The sequence below is a fragment of the Gracilinanus agilis genome, chromosome 4 (assembly GCF_016433145.1).
Source record: "Gracilinanus agilis isolate LMUSP501 chromosome 4, AgileGrace, whole genome shotgun sequence".
In the NCBI taxonomy this organism is placed as follows: domain Eukaryota; kingdom Metazoa; phylum Chordata; class Mammalia; order Didelphimorphia; family Didelphidae; genus Gracilinanus; species Gracilinanus agilis.
The window spans coordinates 421,888,792-421,906,496 of record NC_058133.1 but is presented as its reverse complement, the minus strand read 5'-3'; the positions used below and the strand labels follow the sequence as shown (position 1 = coordinate 421,906,496).

The 17,705-nt window shown below is 41.4% G+C and overlaps 1 protein-coding gene across 1 annotated transcript in view; it reads right to left on the bottom strand.

The window, feature by feature from the left end:
• Nucleotides 1-6,885, bottom strand: part of SYNJ2 (synaptojanin 2) — a 156,236-nt gene extending 149,351 nt beyond the window's left edge. Inside the window, exon 1 of the mRNA XM_044675472.1 lies at nt 6,759-6,885. Coding sequence (XP_044531407.1) covers nt 6,759-6,885 — 127 coding nt within the window. The remainder of the gene's footprint in view (nt 1-6,758) is intronic.
• Between the last annotated feature and the right edge of the window lie 10,820 nt (nt 6,886-17,705).

The following is a 17,705-nucleotide window of genomic DNA, read 5'->3' as shown; positions in this document are numbered from 1 at the left end:
AATTGCTATTAAAATAAAAAAATTAATTTCCAGGGGGCTAAGTAATATTTTTTCTGGAAAGGGGGCAGTAAGACAAAAAAGTTTGGGAACCACTGGCCTAGCCCATACTACTTTTATGCCTTGGAACCAATACACAGTATTGATTCCAAGACAGAAGGTAAGGGTTAAAAAAAAAAAAAAAAGCATTTATTAAGTGCTAGAAAGAAATGTGCCAGGCACAGGGATAGAATCTCAGGTCTGAAGTGAAGAAGACTCATCTTACTGGGTTTAAATCCAGCCTCAGGCACATAATAGCCAAATGATCCTGGACAAGTCACTTAGTTCTGTTTGCCTCAGTTTTCCTCATCTGTTTCAAATGAGTTGGAGAAACCACTCCAGTATCTTTGCTAAGAAAACTCCAAATGGAGTCATATAAAGAAAAGCAGAAAAACAGTCCTTGTTCTCAAGGAGCTCATAGTCAAACAGGCGAGACAAGAAGGAAACAACTATGTACACACACAAAAGCATGAACAGGGTAAAATGAAGATAATCTCAAAAGGGAGTAGTAAGATTAAGGAGGACTAGGAAAGACTTCTTGTTGAAGAGGGGACTTTGAGACCTGAATGAAGCTAGCAAATCCAGGAGAAGTAAATGAGGAGGGAGAGAGGAGGGAAATGTCAGTGAAAACATGCCTGTGAGATAGAGCAAAGAATAATCAAGGAGGCCAATGTCACTAGAAGGAGGGAGAGGATTAAGGTATAAGGAGCCTGGAAAGGTACAAAGGGCCCAGGTTATGATGGGCTTTAACTGTCATGGGATTTTATATTTCAATCTGGAGGCAATAAAGATCCACCTGCCCTGGGGCATGGGGTGGGCGACACCAGATCCTGGGGAAGGAGTAAACCACAGAGATTTGTTAAGTGAATGATCAAAGAAAAGAGCTACAGATCTTTCCTGGCTACAATTCAGTTTCTCCTGGGGACTGAAATAGGTCTGCCCCACGCTGTTCACCTTCTCCCCCCCCCACCCAATCTTTATAACAGGAACCCTATCCAAATGATACACTGGGACTCTAAACTCCAGGGGACTCTAAGCAGGTCAAATTTTAAGGCACTGACCTGACCAAATAATACTGAGTCATAAACTCTGGGAAAGTGGCAAGAGCCACATATCAGACAAAGCCTTCACTCTTCCTACTTTATAGTCGTTTTGTTAATTCCAAATGAAGTATGACTTTGTAGCCTTAGTTCAAACAGAGCAGTATGATTGAAAAAAAAAATCATCCTACATGTTTACACAGAACCTTTCTTCCCAGAAGCTCCAAAGTAATTTGGGGACATTCGCTCATTAACCTAACTAAACAGTTCAAAGCTCCTCCCCCTGTGGACAGATTTAATACCAAATCTGGGAGGCACAAACACTCCCACACAGAGCTGGAGAACTCCTGGGGGAAAAGTGGGGAGGGAATGAGTTTCAGAGAGAAAGCTGCTATCAGAACTGTATGCTCTCTCAGATAAATCTTGAGGTTACACTTCCAGAGGTGACAGTCCAAAACAAATCTATTCGGGTGTCAGCCCAATGGCATTTGGGCTTTGCTGCCTGAGGCAAGATATGTATATTTTCCTAACTGGATAAATTCAAATAGGCTGCAGAGAAATAGATTAACCTTAAGCAGCTTTACTCCTCCAGCTCCAACAGGAAAGAAGTGAATGTATACATTATGCATAGATCACAAGCTACCAGGGGAAAGTGAGTCACCAGGTGTGGTTTTACACTCACTTCCATAACCAATTTACTAAGAAAAAAAAAATTTTTTTAAGAGATCTTGAATCCAACAACTGGTATTTTTGTAGCCAAACAATTTACAAGGCTTATTCACATATGCAAATATGCAGTGTCCCAAAAATTTTAGTGCAGTTAATAAAAATGGCACTATGACTTTTGTGTACCCCTCTCAGACAGCCAGAACATGAGGCCTGGAGTCAGAAAGATCCTGAATTTAAATCTGACATCAGACACTTAGTAGCTGGGTGACCCTTGGCAAGTCACTTAACTTTGTTTGCCTCAGTTTCTTCATCTATAAAATGAGTTGGAGAAGGAAATGGCAAACCATTCCAGTATCTTTGCAAAGGAAACCCCAAATAGGATCAGGAAACTGAACAACAATAACTGAGATGGGTTGTACAGTCATTATTCATTTTACTTTCACAGCTGAGGAACTGGATGCTTCCAGAAGAGATGATCACATAGCTAGTAATTGTCAAGAGTCAAGATTTGAACTCAAATCTTTAAATTCAGGATAGGATCAGAGAATTAGAGAATGGACTGGATCTTAGAGATGGTCTAGTCCAATTCCTATATTTATAAATGAGGAAATAGAGGCCCAGAGAAGCTATGACTTCCCAAGTTCACACAGGTAACACGTAACAGAGCTGAGCCTTAAATCCAGGGCCTATTTTAAATCTAGTGTGGTCTTTCTCTATATTCTATCTGCCATTTCTGTATTTGGAGTGTCTGCTCCTTCTTTCTACATAAAAGGCTTTGCTTTTGGCCCTAACCTTTAGAAGAAGGAATTTGAAACCTTCCCTTAACTATTATGCTTTGCTAGTTGTCTAAGTTATCCATAGCAAATGTCTTTACAGATTTCTCAAGTAGTAATAAGAGGAACTGACCATCTACGTAGAATATCTTCTCCCTAAAACCATAAGTCAATTCAAGTTTCCGATAGTGTCTGGGTCCAGATGAAAAAACCTTTTGAAAATGCCCTTGAGATAATAGTTTTATAATATTAAAGCAGGAAGATGATCACTCCAACCGATTTCTCTTTTATTATAGATAAAGAAACATAACAAAAAAAGTTAAATAAGATTCACTCATCACCACATGGTAAGTGCTAAGGTTATGACTGGAATTCAGATCTTCCTGATTCTAAGTCCCTGGTTCTCTGCCCTAAATAAAACTGCTTTTTCATGGCCCTCCAAAAAAGTCAAATAAGATTCTACTTACTAATTTGCTCTCTGTTACAGCCCAAGATGGAAACATTCCTTCAGTGAGATTAGATGGATTTAAGGTGATTCATTCAACTCTCACCTGGTCTTCCCTTATAACCAACAGCCTGTATTTATTTGCAAGATAACTAGTCAGGATTAGGAGTCAATTCTCTCTGTGGCCACAGAAGAAAGAGAAATGAGCTCACTTAGGGGAATCAAATCAATGCCAATGGCTTCATTAGTCCTGTACTAAAACTGAGCTAACCAGCTACAAACCACATGGGGCAACTAGCACAGAAAAACAAAACAGGGATGCCCCTAAGGTCTCTCAGTGGAATTTGAAAAAGACAATTCTCTGAAACCTGAAAGTCCCCAAGTCAAGTAGATTCTTCCACCAGCACAACCTTCTACTTCAAAGTTCTTTTTAAAATGGGGTCATTCTGTGGGATTTTGTTTTTCTTGAAGACACATATCAACACAAAGGTTTTCTGTCCTTTATATTTTCCCACTATGGGGAGGTGAGAGAGAGAGAAAAAAAGTTTTGTTCATTTAAGAAAATTAAACTAAAAAAGTAAAATAAGGGCATTTATAACTTTGCTCAGAGAGGAAGACTCAAAGAAACCTCTTGACCCATAAGCTGTATGGATGCTTCTTCTTGTCAGGGGAATCTTTCTCCCCTCTCTCCCAAAATATTGCTGAATGTAATCAATCTGCACTTTTTTTTTAAAGGATTAAACAGCCAACTGACTGCCCTAGAAAAGAATGTTCCTACCCTAAGCAGGGAAGTATGAAGAAATGTCCTTTTTGGAGCTAGTATTACCAATTAAATGCTGCAGAGGCTTCTTAAAATAGTGCAACTCAATTTAGTTTTAAGAAAAAAAGATAAAAACGTACTATAAGGGGGCACCTGGGTAGCTCAGTGGATTGAGAGTCAGGCCCAGAGACGGAAGGTCCTAGGTTCAAATCTGGCCTCAGACACTTCCCAGCTGTGTGACCCTGGGTAAGTCACTTGACCCCCATTGCCTACCCTTACCACTCTTCTGCCTAGGAGCCAATACACAGAAGTTAAGGGTTTTAAAAAAAAATGCACTAGAAGTACCCAGCCCAAGATTTTTCTGAGGGGAGGAAAAAACAAACAATGCTAGATTAAGTGGCAAATTTGGAAGACTAAAATGTCATATGACTTGATTAGATTGATATGATTTCCTTTATCATCAGAAATATTCCAATGTCAGATGATGTTATGAAAGCATCTTGGAAGGCATAATTCATAAGTAGCTAGTACAAAATTAATTCTTAATGAAAATGTGCCTTTTATTGCTTCAGTTCTTTCCTGAGCTCTTCACTTCTGAGGTAATGAAATCTTGAGTGGTTGATTATGTTTACCTCTGAAATCTTTTTAACTGTTGTAAAACCACTTCTCCCATTCTCCCACAAAAGGGAGAAAAAAAAATCTTAACATTTAAAATGTAAATATATATACATGTACATGTTTTCAGAAGTCACTTAAAGAACACAATGTAAGAAATTAATATTCTAAAATGTTCGTGGGAGTTAAATTGGAATAAAATTAGTATTGTTTCTCTTTTGAGACACTAGCAAATTGTCAAACTTAGACTTTCAAGGAGGAACATGGAAGTATCAGATTAGAATCGAGTTATGGAGAAACTGACTATAAAGATTTAACAAACTCTATATGTATTTCCCAATATAGCAAACATTTATTAAGCGCCTTGCAAGTGAAAAGTACTGTCCTAGGCAACAGGAAGATTAAAAACAACAGAAAAACAGTTTCTGACTTAGAGGTACTTCTTTCTATAGGGTTTGCATATTTTAATTTCAGAAAACAAAAGAAACACAAATTTACTGCATATAAAAAAAACCCCTCAAAACAAACAAACAAACAAAAGACTTAGTACTTTATTTCAAAGAAATTTTTAGGAGGAAGACAGCAACTAAAGAAATAGTACCTTCACTTCCTAGCTGTGTGGCCCTGGGCAAGTTACTTAACCCCAATTGTCTGGCCCTGGGCTCTATGGTCTTAGAATTGATACTAAGACAGAAGGTTATTAAAAAAAAAAAGAAAGAAAAAAAGAAATGGTACCTTCACACAGTTTACAATAAAGTTGGCGAGAATTCATAAACATATGAAAGTGTTTATGAACTAAAAATGTTTACAAAACCATCTACAAATGTTTGCAAGTGAAAATAGAATGCTACATAAATTTCAACAGAATATAGGAAAATGACACCCTCTCTCCATTCAATCAAATAGGTAGGGGTATTTGCACAAATTCAGCAGAGACTTTTGTCTACACTTGGAAAAAATTAACTTTTTTTCAACTTCTACAATCCTGACTAATTTAACACACTTGAAAGTACTGCCAGATACTATGGACAAATGCAATCTTGGTGGTGTTTCAGAATGACATTTGCACTTACTTGCACATCACAGCAGAGGCAGCTGTGGTTCAGTGGTTAGAGAGCATTGGGCCTGGAATCAAGAAGACTCAAATCCAGCCTCAGACCCTTCCTAGCAATGTGACCTTGGGCAAGTCACTTAACTTCTGTAAGTCTATGAGGCAGTTACATGACTCAATGGATAGAGCCTGAAGTCATAAAACTCATCCTCCTAAATTCAGTTCCGGCCTCAGACACTTCCTAGCTAAGTAACCCCGGGGAAGTCATTTAACTAACTTGTGAATGCCTGAAAAAAGATTCACTGGAAATGGAAACCAGTCCAAGATCTATCCTAGCCAAGAAATCCCCAGGAATAGTTATGCTCCACGGGGTCAGGAGTCAAGACACAACTTAAAGACTCAACAACAAACTCATCACAGCATTTAGAGATCAAGGTCAAGCTCACAGCTATCCAAAATTCAGAAGTGCACCCAACTGCTTTGGTAAGGATCTGGCCCTTAGAAGCAAAATTTTGTACTCAAGTGCGTTGATTTTTCGTCCATTTTATCTGCAGCCCTAGAGCAGCAAGGGTCCCATAAGTCTCCGCCACCTCTGTCCCAATGTAGCTGTTACTCAAGAGACTCACATCATTCCCTATTGTAATCATTTGTTTCAAAAACAGGTGTAGAGAAGAAAGATAGACACACACAGCTGGCATAGCCGGTCAATCTCCAAATCCTTCGGACCACACTTACTGTCTTGGTTTCCGGAACCAGAGTAAGATACAAAAGGATCGTTCCCGTCTAAGAACTACTTTTTGGGTCGCTTGAGGTTGGAGGTGTCCAAAGGGGCTTGCTCTAGCCTAGCAGGCAAACCCAGACTAGGCGGAGGTAGCACGGAGGGAGGTTACTTTAGGTGACTCCAACGATGACTCAGAAGGGACCTCGTCCCCACACTCCCATCCCGGACCCCTTCCTCCCCATAAGCCACTAGGAGCCTCTTCTCCATTCTTGGACTTTTAAAGAAAAGCCGACTCCAGAGTGCCGATCTCCCACTGGGCTAGGCTACATTTGGCGCTGGACGCAGTCACCTCAGAGAAAGCCCTGAGAGGGAAAAAGGGGGAAGGAGGGTTCGGCTACCTCACACCCCAAACACTGGCCCAATCCGCCCCAGAACTCAGCTCCCGCAGCAGGCTCCGGGGAGAGCTCTCGGGGCCCAGTGCCTGTGCCCTCGTTCCCCCAGTTCCTGGCAGTGACCACCCTCCTCCAGGCGCGCAGACAGACCGCAGCCCCGGGTCCTCCAGGACGCATGGCAGCCGGGACTGGGACGGTCCCGTGCGCCCTGCGCTCCGCATCCGGAGCGCCCGGGAAAGGAGGGAGAAGCACTTACTGAGTGTGGCCACAGTGCCGGCCTCGAAGAGCAGACAGTCTTGGCGGCTGCGGGCCTCCAGCAGGATGCTGGTCTCCCCTGGGGGCTCCAGTCTCCGGAGCAGCCGCAGCCCTTTGCTCAGAGCCATGGGGAGCTCTGCTCAGGGACGAGGAGGCACCGGGGGAGAGACAGGCGAGGAGTGCTACGGTCCCCCAGACTCCTCCAGCCTCGCCGACCCGAGCGCCGGGATCGGAACCCCCGCGCTAGCCAGTCTCGGTATCTGCCCCCGCTTTCTCCCGGAGGAGGAAGCCTCTGGCTGCAGCCCAGCTGGCCCCGGCCTCAGGAGCCAGGGAGCTGCAGGGAAAAGCCGCCAGCTTACTCCTCCCGGGGCCAGGCCTTTCCACGTTTTGACCAACTTTGAGGAGTTTCACTTTGACTCCCTTCCCCCAGGCCGGCCCACTGCTGGCTCCTCCTTCTCCCTCTCACTTCTTCCCCCTCGCCGCCCTCTTGCCCCGGGGCAGGTGAGAGCTGTGGGCAGCCTCCCTCGCACTCTCTGCCCTTTCTTTCCTTGGGTTCAAAAGACTTAGTGCTCCCCCCAGAGGGCTAGGTAGCAGCGCCTTCCTCCCCAGTTAGCCGAGAGGCTGACTGTGGAAGCACCGGGTGAAAAAATCAAAAGGAGTGTTTCCTGGAGCTCCTGTTCGGGAGAGTCGCCTGCAATTTGGCCCTCCTCAGCAGGTTGTGGGATCGACTTCGGTCCGTGGTCCTCCGAAGCCCTGGGAGTGGGGAGAGCTCTCTCTCAACCCCTCCGGTGGAAGTGCCGGGGTCTTCTCCTGGTTGGAGTAGATAAGGAGGGAGATTCCACACATTCCACACAGCTCCAGGGGAATGAAGTCCAGCAGTTCGACAATGACCCCAAAAAATAAATAAATACGAGCCAAAGGAAAGAGAGTCCATATAAGGTAGAAGTTGTATAATGGAAAGAACTAGGATTAGAAGTCAGGAGAACTTGCCTTGTCTCACCTCATTAAACCTTTATGAGCCTCAGTTTCTTCATCTGTAAATGGGAGTAGTAATCCCTTCCTACTCCACCTCATAGGCTTGTTGAGGATCAAATCAGATACTAGTTGTGAAAGCACCCTGAAAAACACTCTAAAATTGTTCAATATTATTTAAAACGTAAATGTGGGGGGCAGCTGGGTGGCTCAGTGGATTGAGAATCAGGCCTAGAGATGGGAGGTCCTAGGTTCAAATCTGGCCTCAGACACTTCCTAGCTGTGTGACCCTGGGCAAGTCACTTAACTGCCATTGTCTGTCCTTTACCACTCTTCTGTCTTGGGATACACAGTGTTGATTCTAAGATGGAAGGGAAGAGTTTAAAAAAAAAAAAAAAAGTAAATGTGCTTTGGGCTCACTCTTCCAGAGCAAGGCAGGCTATATTTCTCCCTCTGGATTAAAAAGATACCCCTGAGAAGGGGGTTGGGGGTATCTTCTCTATTGCTCTCAGGGAAGTCCCTTTTCTCAATGTGTCTCACCTCACCCCTTCCAATCAACCAATCAGCATTTTTATTAAACATTTATTTGCCAGGCACTGTGCTAATTTACCCTACTCTTAGTCATCTGTGCCTAGTGCTCCAGTTCCATTTAACCAATTAATATCAATTGACTTTTACAAAAAAGGACATTTCTTTAGAACCTATACCAAGAACAGAAGTGCAAACATTTCTCTCCAATACCTTGGGGGCACACCGTGCCCTGTAAAATATCTTTGTGTCTGGAGGGAGTGGGCTTAAAATAACACAGGTTCTATGCAGGATTGGTCCCACCAAGTTCAAGTTCAATTATGGTGGCAAATCTCTACAGGTTTCTCTTATCCCCAGGTCATTCATAGGCCAGTTATAAAATCTAACATAGAGTTGACTTGGAGATCCGTAGACTCCCAAACTCCTGGATTCCAGGGGGGCTCCTGACCTTTTGGAATTGATAGGATCATAGGCTCCATTTTCTTAACCAAAAATGAAAGAACAAACACTCATGGAAGCAAAGAATCAAGTCCTGTTTTCACTTGTTCCCAAATTCCCATTTTGATTACCACCAAACCTTGTTCATATCATCACTTCCCAGACTGTTTCTGGACCTTCGTTAATGGTTATCTTCATATGTGTAACATCCCCATCTCTGTAGTTGCTTCCTCTGGTAGTGAGTTCATTCCTGAACCTACATTTAAGAAGCCCCCTGCATCAGCAGTGCCTACTCTAAACCTGGTTTACCCCATGACTCCTTGGATTCCTTCTGCTTCCTCTCCTCTCCTACCCATCTTCCCCCACTAGAATAGAAGTTCCATCAGGGCAAGGACTCCCTAATATTTTGCTTATTTTTGTTATTCCCTGTGCTTAGCTCAAATAAGCACTTAAATGTTTTATCCATCTTTCATGGAGCCACATGTTAGCTTGAGACAGAGACAAGGCCTGAGGTCTCTCTCCTTTCACATTGTCCCTCATCAGATGTCATTGAAAATGGAAAAAAAGTGAGCCAACGGGCATTTAGGTGGTTCAGTGAGAGCTAGACCTGGAGAAAGGTTCAAATATGACCTCAGAAACTTCCTAGCTGTGTGATCCTGGGCAAGTCAAAACTGCATTTGCCTAGCCCTCATCTGCCTTAGAAGCAGTACTTATAAAGGTTTGTTAAAAAATAAAAGTGAGGGGGCAACTGGGTAGCTCAGTGGATTGAGAGTCAGGCCTAGAAACCAGAGGTTCTAGGTTCAAATTTGACCTCAGACACTTCCCAGCTGTGTGACCCTGGGCAAGTCACTTAACCCCCATTGCCTATCCCAGGGGTCGGCAACGTATGGCTCTCAAGTCATATCTGGGCTCTTTTGAGGGCCAGATATGGTTCTTTCTGCAGGAGCCATAAAGTCAATTTTTTTTTTTCAGGCGCTGTTACAAGAGCGCGCTGTGAGCACTGTACAGCTCTCAGGAAATTACATTTTTAAAAAACGTGGTGTTTATGGCTCTCACAGCCAAAAAGGTTGCCAACCCCTGGCCTATCCCTTACCATTCTTCTGGTTCTTGATTCTAAAGCAAAAGGTAAGGGTTTTTATTTTCAAATATATATAAATAAAATAAAAGTGAGCTCAGACAGAAAGGGGGCCTTTTTTATGCCACCCCTTTTCCATCTTTGCTGCTGAAAGACAGAGAAGTTGCTGACCAATAATATGTGGTTAGTAAACCAGACCAGATTCTAGCAGAATGATTCTATTCACTTGTGGTATATGAGTTACTTAAGTTGTTAAGTCATTTTTCAGTTGAGTTAGACACCATTTGGAGTTTTTTTGGCAGAGATACTGGAGTGGTTTGCCATTTCCTCTTCCAGCTCACTTTACAAATGAGGAAACTGAGGCAAACGGGGTTGTGACTTGCTAAGGGTCCCACAGCTAGTAGGACTCTGGGGCCCAATTTGAACTCAAGATGTTTTCCAGCCCCGAAGCCTGCACTCTATCCACTGTGTCAACCTCTCTGGACCTCAGTTTCCTCAACTGTAAACTGAATGATTTGGACTTTCTGGTCTCTGAAGTCCCTTCCAGCTCTAACTGTGAGATCTCATGATCTTCAACCCTAAAATGGAAACACCTGCTCTACCTATCTCACAGGTTGGTGAGAGGATAAAGTGAGAAATTATTGAAGGACTGACAAAATGAACAGTGCCATGATGCAGATACAGGATATCATCTTTGCCATCAATAGCAGCATCCATAAGGAAATATTGAAACTTAGTTAACTAAATCTCTAAGGAAGTCATCAAGCTAGAGTGATCTGAAGGAAACAATTGTATGGGTCAGAGATGCTGACTATTTGCAGAAATGACCCAAAGCTGCTGAGTTGGTTTTGCTATATAACAAATTACCATGTAGCAATTTCACTTTCGCTTTAATTTTCAGACACTAATTATAGGGTGAGGCAAAGTTGAGAAAGAAGGTTCTCATCCACTTCCCACTGTGGTCATAGAGGAAACTGCTCCCTCCTTTCCCTCTAGTTGCCTTGTAGTACTGTCTCTTCATGTGTGATTTTAATCATACACATACAAAGAAATCCTTAAGGAGAATATGGTTGGACATGGCTAACTTTTGTTTTGTAGGTTGTTTCTAGAGTTTATTTTATGAATATTTTCAGCAGCAAATGTAGCCCCTGAAGCCCAGGTAACAGAGTTAGAGTTGATTTAGAATTTTAAAAATGGAAAAAGAAAAAGTAAAGAGTCAAATTAAGTAGTGGGGGGCAGCTAGGTAGTGAAATGGATAGAGCACTCAGCTTGGAATCAGGAAGAATCATCTTCCAAGGTTCGAATGTGGCTTCAGATACTTATTAACTGTGTGACCCTAGGCAAATCACTTAACCCTGTTTGCCTCCATTCCTCATCTGTAAAATGAGCAGGAAAAGGAAATGGCAAATTACCAGGAATCTTTGCCAGGAAAACCCCAAATGGAGTCATGAAAAGTCAGGCACAGCTGAAAACAACCGAGCAATAAAAAGACATAAAGGCACTTTTAAAGATATAAAACCTCATATAAATGCCAGGCAATATTATTGGAAAGGCAAAAAAAGGCACTGAAATTGGAGGCAAAAGACGGTTTGAATACTAGATAAACACTGAATAGTGTGGCATTAGGCAGGTCAATTAGAAAATCTCTGATATTCAATTTTCTCTTCTATTATATGAATACACTAAACTTTTCACTGCCTTCACAAGAGGACTGTGAAGATCACTAAAATGCCATAAAAATGTGAAATTTTATTCAAGATTATTCTGCTAGGGATAATCCCAAGGGGCTTATGAGAAAGAACACATTCCACATCCAGAGAAAGAACTGTGGGAGTCGAAATGCAGAAGAAAAACATAGGACTGATCATGTGGTTTGATGGGTACATAATTGGGGTTTGGGCTTTAAAGGGTCACTCTACTGAAAATATGAATAACATGGAAATAGGGTACATGTATAAATCAGTAGAATTGCTTGTCATTTCCAGGAGGGGGGAGGTAAGAGGGGTGGGAAAGATCATGAATCAGGTAGTCATGGAAAAATATTCTAAAAAAAAAAAAGATTATCCTGTTAGTTAGTATTATAACCAAGGCTAGCTCAGAGTATTTTCCACTAAATCACTGGTTCCCAAATCAAACTTCCTATTTGTCTTAAGTTTATGGCACTCTTCTATTTGTATTATTAATAAATATTTGTTCCTCTTTGAAGACTTGTTGAGTAAAGAGATACAAGGCTGCATCTGGGGTGAATGGTTTATGGTAAACAATAAATGTTTACCAGGGCAGCTAGATGTTCCAGTGGGTAAAGGCCAGGCCTGGAGTCAGAAAGACTCATTTTCCCAAGTTCAAATCTTGACTTCAGACATTTTATTATCTGTGTGATTTAGAGCAAGTCACTTAGCCCTATTTACCTCAGTTTTCTCATCTATAAAATGAGTTGGAGAAAGGGAATAATAAACCACTCCAGTATCTTTGCCAAGAAAACTCCAACTGAACAATAACAAATGTTTAACAATTATTCTTTATGGGGAAAATGCCCACAACAATACTTTTATGTAGCATTTCCCCCATCATATAAGTCTAGAGCAGTGATGGGCAAACTACTGCCCGCGGGCCAGATGAAGCCCCCTGAAATGTTCTATCTGTCTGGGACATTATTCCTAATCTGATAAATAGGATGAATAAGATACAATACAATGAAACTTCCAAAGAGTTGCCTTAGAAACAGACTGACAGATGAGCATTTCCTTTCCTTTGACCCCCTCTTTAAAAAGTTTACCCATCACTGGACTAGACAATCAGCTAAACAATAAATCAAGCCCTGATATGTAGAATTTCTTAATTTCTGAGAAGGAAATGTTCACAATGTAAATTTACCAATCAGCTCGCTCAAAAAGCCTGTTTGAGCCAGGTTCAGCACATCCTTGACAGCATCATGTAACTTGAGTAGCAGCAAATAACTCAGTATTAGAGGAGGGTCCACAAGTTTGAGATCCTTGCATTAGATTATACAGCAGGTCTGGTTTTGTTTTGTTTTGTTTTTCATATAGAAGAAGTTTTTCTTGAGACTCTTCTGTGGTGCTAATAAATTACTAAATAATGCTTCGTTTCCTTATTTGTCAGTTTGTCCTCACCTTCTTAGTGTTTTACACCCTAAAAATAATAGGTCAGTTTCTCACCTTATGCATGAGAATTTCTGTAGGGTGAAATAAAATGCAAAGTTGCTAGCAGCTTTTAAAAAATCATGTTATTGGATGAAGACCAGCTGGAGAGATTCAAATCCATAAAACTCATGGCAAATCTGTGCAAAGCCTAACAAATGTTCATTTTAAAAATGTATCTACTGCTTCAGAGCTAATACTTAGTATCGATTCTAAGACAGAAGGTAAGAACTGGAAACAAAATAGACAAAGCATTGGGTAATAACTTAATAAATTGTAGAATAAAAATGTAATAGGATATTTTGTTGTTCAGTCTGTCCGGCACTTTGTTGTGACCTCATTTGGGGTTTTCCTGTTAAAGATACTCAAATAGTTTGTCATTTCCGTTTTTAGCTCATTTTACAGATGAGAAAACTGAGGCAAATAGAGTTCAGTGACTTGATGAGTCTTCCTGACTCTGGGCCTGGTATTCTATCCACTGTGTCACCTAACTGCCCAATTATTGACCTGTAATGGAAAAAAAAATGAATATTGAAGAGTATAATGAATACTGGGAAGACATATGACATGATGCAAAATGAATTAAGCAGAATTGGGAAAGAATAGACACAGTGAATACCAAAATGTGCAGCACAGGCTCTGAAATTGCTACTTTACCTCCAGTATTCTAGCGATGACCCAGAGAGTGGAAGATGTCTTTTCTAATGCTGTTACGTATGAGCTCCTATAGATAGAATTTCTCCTATGATTAGAAACTAATATTAATTGGTCAGCTTTTTATAAATGGGTATTTAGAAGGTGCTAACATTCCTCTTCCCACTTCCCTCCAAGTCTATAACATATTTTCCCATAATAAGTTCATATTAGAGAAAAAGGAAACTGAGCTCACGCTTAGAGATGATGTGACAAAGGACAACAGTCTTTTGGGAAGTCTTTGTGGAGTCCTCAAGATGTTCCCTTTTGGTGTGATCTAGCTTCTCTCCTCGGTTCTTTGTAAAGACTCGGTTCTGCCTTTTCTTGGCCCATTCAGTCTATTTTTGGCTTCCGCTGCAGACGTTGCCACCAGCCTCTGCTCTCCCAGGAACGCTGTTAGTATTATAATGGAAAGTTCAAATTCTCCAAACTTCTGAAGTTCATAAGGTTCTCCTCTGGTCAAGATGGGTGGGAGGAAACCAAGGCCAAGGTCAAAGTCAAGACCAAGCAATCTCTCTTGTTTTCCAGGCTATTCGTTTTCAGGAGCTTGGCTAGAGGCTTCAATTACCAAACTACTTGATTCTTAGATCTCTAGTTCTGAATTTTTAGGATAACTCAGAGAGCATGAGCAAGTTTCCTCAACCAAGCTGGACACACATCCTGTACACAGTAACTCCCATTCATTGAATGGCTTTCAAGGATGTCTAAATTGGTCACATGCACTTTTTTTGCACTTCTGAAGAATTGATTTAATAGAGAAGCATTCTCACCTGGTTGAGGTATCAGGGTGTAGCATCTTGACACATTGCCTGGGGTGGGGTGATTTGATTGATTGATTCAGTCAACCCCACCCTCACAAATGTAAATAGAAAGAGCAACAAAATTATTTTATTTGAATACTATGAAATTATCATGATCAAGCATAGCTCCAAGAAGAGATATGAGAAGAAACTCCCCACCTTATTTGAAGAGGAGGGGAATTATGGTATGGAACTTTTTATATAATGGCAGACTTTTTTATTGTAGAGATTAACTACACACACATACACACACACACACACACACACACACACACACACACACACACGCCCTCTTCTTTTTATTTTTTTTGTTTAGAGATAGCTCTCTGGGAAGAGAGAGGAAAGAGAAATGTACCAGGAAATGTAGGTCATGTCAAATGTAACAGATAGGTTGAGAAAGATTAAAACTGAGATGTCTAAAAAAATGACATCTCAGTGTGCTGAAATAACTCGGAGATGTGATTTCTGAATCACTTTTGGTGATTTAAAAAAAAAATCCATGAAGGGGTCAGGTGGGTGACTCAGTGGATGGAGAGCCCAACCTAGAGACCCCAGGTCCTGGATTCAAATCTATCCTCAGACACGTCCTAGCTGTGTGGCCCTGGGCAAGTCACTTTACCCCCACTGCCTAGCCCTTACTACTTTTCTGCCTTTAAGGGATTCTTAGTATCAATTCTAAGATAGAAGGTAAGAGTTTAAAAAACAAAAACAAAAACACTAAGAAAGGTCAAAGTAGCAGTAGAGTAGAAGTCTATTCCCCAATCACTTACAAGCTCTACTTATCTGAATCTCTTTTTCTCTACTCCTGTAGAATGATGGGATAGTGTGGGGAAGAGGATGGAGTAGTCTCATAGTCTTCTGAATCCCTCTTCTATTAGGCCCCTATTAGATACCCTAAAAGCAATCCAACTCCTTCAGAGTAGCATTGCTCAAAGATATATCTCTGCCTGTCAAACTTAATGTGCTAGCCTATATTATATTACCTACTATGCTGTCTAAGCTGTGCCACTTACTACCTACATGACCTTGAATAGATTGTTTCATCTTTCTAGACCAGTGATGAGCAAACTTTTTAAAGAGGGAACCAAAGGAAAGGAAATGCTCATCTGTCAGCTGTTTCTAAGACAACTATTTCGAAGTTTCATTGTATTGTATCCTACTCATTGTATCTGTCAGATTAGGAATAATGTCCAGCAGCCAGATAGAACATTTTAGGGGCCCCGCATCTGGCCCACGGGCTGTAGTTTGCCCATCACTGTTCTAGACATTAGTTTCCATATCTGTAGAATAAGGATATTGGACTAGTTGACCTCTGAGATCTTTTCCAATGGCCCTATGGGCCAAAGTGGGTAAAATGTCCCATTTTCCAAAAGGAGGATTCTTCAATTCTTCAAGACTTCGGTCACTGCGAGCGTGACTTCTTCCTTTGACTCTCCAGAAGGCACTAGAGAAATGTTGAGAGGTCTTAGGCAACGTGGGCTCATCAAAAGCAAGTAAGGGAGACTAACCTTCCTCGTTTTTGATAGGGCTTCCTGTTGGAAATGTGATGTCCTATAAGCAATCATAGATGGAGGGTGGAGGGAAATACAGATAACTCCCAAATCTCTTCCCTTCTAATTTCATCCGGAGCTTTAGTCTTGAATTTCAATTTGCCTGCTAGATAGCTCCATTTACATAGTGATCTTAACTTATCCAAAACTCATCCTCTGTCCTCCAAACCTTTACCTTTCTCTAACTTCTCTGTTTTTGTTATGGCACCACCAAACTCTCAGTCACTCAGGCTGGAAACCTCAGAATCATCTTTGTAGGAGGGTGAGTATTGATGGTGTGGGAGGTGTTTATCTGGACCCCCACCCGATAGTACTCAGTGGGCCAGATCAGCTAACCACTCACCTCCACCCCAGGGAAGACCTATAAGGGAATAAGCTCAAAGAGGTTCCCAACCTGGCAAAGCTAGAGTGGGGATGTTGAAGGAAGGTGTTGGGGTTCAGTTGTAACTCTACTGGGTTGGATCCCACCCTCAGAGCCAGCAATATTGAGATAAGCGTCCCCACTCCTAAGTTCAAGGCACTTCGTCCTTCAAGATGGTGTTTGGTATTTGTCTTCCCCTCAGCCACAAGATCAGTCTTCTTCCCCTCAAAGTAACAGCCCCAAGTTATCACTAATGAACTAATGATAATATTATTAGATAAATATGATATATTTATCTAATTAAAAGATAAATATTATAAAGATTTATTGTAAGGATGAGAGAATTCAGGATAACAGGGTAAGGGTTATTTGTGGATTTAGAGGAAGGAGGGTACTGGGATAACTTCTCTATCAGCTATAAACCCCACAACAAGAGAGCAGTTCTGGTTTCTTCTGTAGCTTGGACTCAGAAACCAACTCTCCCTCTCCTCACAATATCCTATCCTTAACACTAGCTAACAAACAGGGGAATAACCGAAAGGAAGGGGTACAAGATGGAACAAAGAAAGGTCCCCTAAGTGCCCGCTCCCTCCGGAGTCCGGGCACTATGGCCAATTATGGAGCCCAACACTCTCAGTTTCTTCTTCTTTGGCAATGAAGTCAGTAGAAAGGTTTAGCTGTTGAAATCTCCAGATTGCTCCTGAATTTTGGGTTCAAAAGAGCTAAATTCCTGTCCAGAAACCTCCCAGCCACCCACAACCATTCACCAACCAAGCCCACCCCAGAGCTTGAATGTCTTTTCAGGAGTCTTTAGCAGTTGGCTTCTCCTCAGAATCTTGCCCTTCCCAAATGGAACAATGCATTAGTGTCCCAATTTTGCCACATCCCCTTAAACATTTATCATTTTCCTTTGCTGTTGTATTGGCCAGTCTGATAGGTGTGAGATGGAGCTGTCCTCTCTTAAGGAAGTTCAAGATCATATCAGCTTTTCAGGCTGCTTCATCTTTCATTTTCATTTTCTCTTTGTCTTTATCTGTGTAATTAATAAAAAATGTTAAACAGCACGAAGTCAAGCAGAGATCCCTGGAATATTTCTCTGGAGACTTCTTGCCATGTTGACGTTGAACTATTAACAACTTCTCGTTGAGGCTAGCCATCCATTCAACTCTGAATCTATTTAATTGTATTATCAACTAATCCATCTCTCTCTATATTCTCCACAAGATTAGTATGAGATATTTAATTTTAAAAAAAGATTCCCTAAATTTAAGGTAAATTATATGTAAAGCATTTCTTCTTATCTATTCATTTAGTAACCCTATCAAATGAAACAAAGTTAGTCTGGTATAATCACATTGACTCTTTCTAATCAT